A 2,003-nucleotide genomic window follows, 5' to 3' on the forward strand; every position below is an offset into this window, starting at 1 on the left:
TCTCTGCATGACTGTCCCCCCGTGCCCTGGTTGTCACTGCATCCTCCTCTCTCACACAATCCTCCAACAAAACTGCTGTGCTTTCCCCTGGCTCCTCGCTGCCTTGCTCCAGCATCATAACACAGCTCCTCCAGGCCAACCAGTGCCTCTGCTTCCGCCCAGCCCCTGACCTCCGCACCCAGCCCGTGTGCTGCTGCTTGGGGTGTGCTAGGGCACATTTGGGATGTGGGGTGTCCTCCTTCCACTTTAGGGTTCTCATCTCCTTCCCATCCCTCACTCCTCTGCCAACCAGGGCTTTGGGAGCAGCCCTGTCCCCTTTCCTCCCTAATGCGTCCTTGCTGTCCCCTTCCCTAGGCTGCCGCTGGTTCAAATCCCATCCTTCGAGTATCTGGTCCTTACCCCCCCCCTGTCCCTTGGTACCGGTGCAGCCAGGAACGGTGAGCACAGCCACGGAGCCTGCATCCTGCAGGCAAGGATCCTGCTTGCTGGCCCCTCTGGTGATGGTGCACAGCACCCTGCTCACACCTGAGCACACCTGCAATGTATCTGCTCACTTCTCCAGGGTCAGGGCTTATGGGATTGGGGATGCTGTGCCTGGCACACTGGCCCTTCTCCAGCCGGCAGCCTCCATGCTTCATGTTCTTGGACATGGCTCCAGAAACCCAGTGTCCATGTGCATCTTCTTTCTCCAAAATTCCCTTCCAGGCACAGCCGTGGCCAGCGCGTGCCCTGCACCGCACTGCACCATCACAGGGAGCCGGGCTGCCTCGCTGCGGGAGGTGGGTGCTGCTGTGCCAGGCTGGGGATCCTCTGCCCTCCTGCTCCACCAGCACCCCAGTTGCTACCTGTGTCCCTGCACCCACCAGCCCCTTTCCCAGCCCTCCCAAGGATTCCCATGAGTATGAGGGACACAAGGGGATGTGCAAAGGCAATGGAGGGTGGTGGTGCACGTGGGTGCATGTGTTGCCCAGGCTTGAGGTGAGCAGAGCACGGTTGGAGCATGGGGAACAAGTGATGTTACTGGGGTAGTGGGAGTGTGGCCAAGGGAAGGTGTCGGGCTGTTCTCCATGTATCCTGACCCACAGGTCCCATCCTTTCCTCCCGCAGGTCTCTGGAGCTGTGCTGGTCTCCGGGATGGTTCAGCTGGCACTGGCAGTGTCTGGCGTGTGCGGGTGGGCAGCCCGGCACTGTGGGCCCATGGTCCTGGCCCCCAGCCTCTCCATCATCGGGCTGTCTGCATACAAGGAAGCTGCTTTCTTCTGCTCCACTAACTGGGGGGTAGCACTGCTGTACGTGAGCCCGGGGGTCATGCTGGTGTGCAGCCCCCTGGGCTTCCCTTTGCCATGGGCACGGGAACAGAGCATTCCTGTGGTGCATGGCGTGCATTTGGGACCCCATCTCTGTGATGCTCTGTGATGACCTGTGCTCCCTCTCCTAGGCTCATGCTCCTCACTGTCACCTTCTCCCAGCACCTGGGGTCCTGCCGCTTGCCCTTCTGTGCCCGGCCCCAGGCTCTGGGCAGCTCTACAGAGCCGTCCGTCCCCACCCTGCGCACATTCTCGGTACTGTGGCTTGTCTGTCTCTGCTCCCCCTGCTGCACCCAGGCTTTTCTCTGAGCCTGGCTCTTTGGTGTGGGGCTAGGTGGGACCTGGTAGCCCTGGAGCAGAGCTGGGTGCTAGAAGCAAAGGCAGGGGTGAGAAGTCCTGGGGGAGCTGCCAGGGTATGGGTGCTGCTGGGGGAGTGCAGGGGATCTGCACTCAAGGGTGCTGGAGCAGCATACCCTGGGATGCTCCCTGAAGTGGTAAGGGGAGATGTGGCAGGGGGCAAAACCCTGGGAGAGATGATTGTTGTTTGGGGCATAGCAGACAGGGAGCTGGCCAGGTGAGGAAGGTCCTCTGCTGAGGTTTCCCTTACTGCCTTGCAGGTACTGCTCCCATTTGCTGGTGTTTGCATCTTCTGTGCCATCCTCAGCCACCTCCATGTCCCCTGGGAATCGGTGGACC

At 61.1% G+C, this 2,003-nt stretch overlaps 1 protein-coding gene across 1 annotated transcript in view; it reads left to right on the top strand.

Annotated features, from left to right (window-relative positions):
* Positions 1-2,003, top strand: part of SLC23A3 (solute carrier family 23 member 3) — a 4,454-nt gene that overhangs the window by 653 nt on the left and 1,798 nt on the right. Inside the window, 5 exon segments of the mRNA XM_029086868.1 lie at positions 355-437; positions 706-779; positions 1,108-1,289; positions 1,439-1,562; positions 1,925-2,003. The exon segment at positions 1,925-2,003 is cut by the window's right edge and continues 1 nt beyond it. Of these exon segments, the coding sequence (XP_028942701.1) occupies positions 355-437; positions 706-779; positions 1,108-1,289; positions 1,439-1,562; positions 1,925-2,003 (542 nt within the window).

Source organism: Antrostomus carolinensis, unplaced genomic scaffold, assembly GCF_000700745.2.
Source record: "Antrostomus carolinensis isolate BGI_N321 unplaced genomic scaffold, ASM70074v2 scaffold28159, whole genome shotgun sequence".
Lineage (NCBI taxonomy): Eukaryota > Metazoa > Chordata > Aves > Caprimulgiformes > Caprimulgidae > Antrostomus > Antrostomus carolinensis.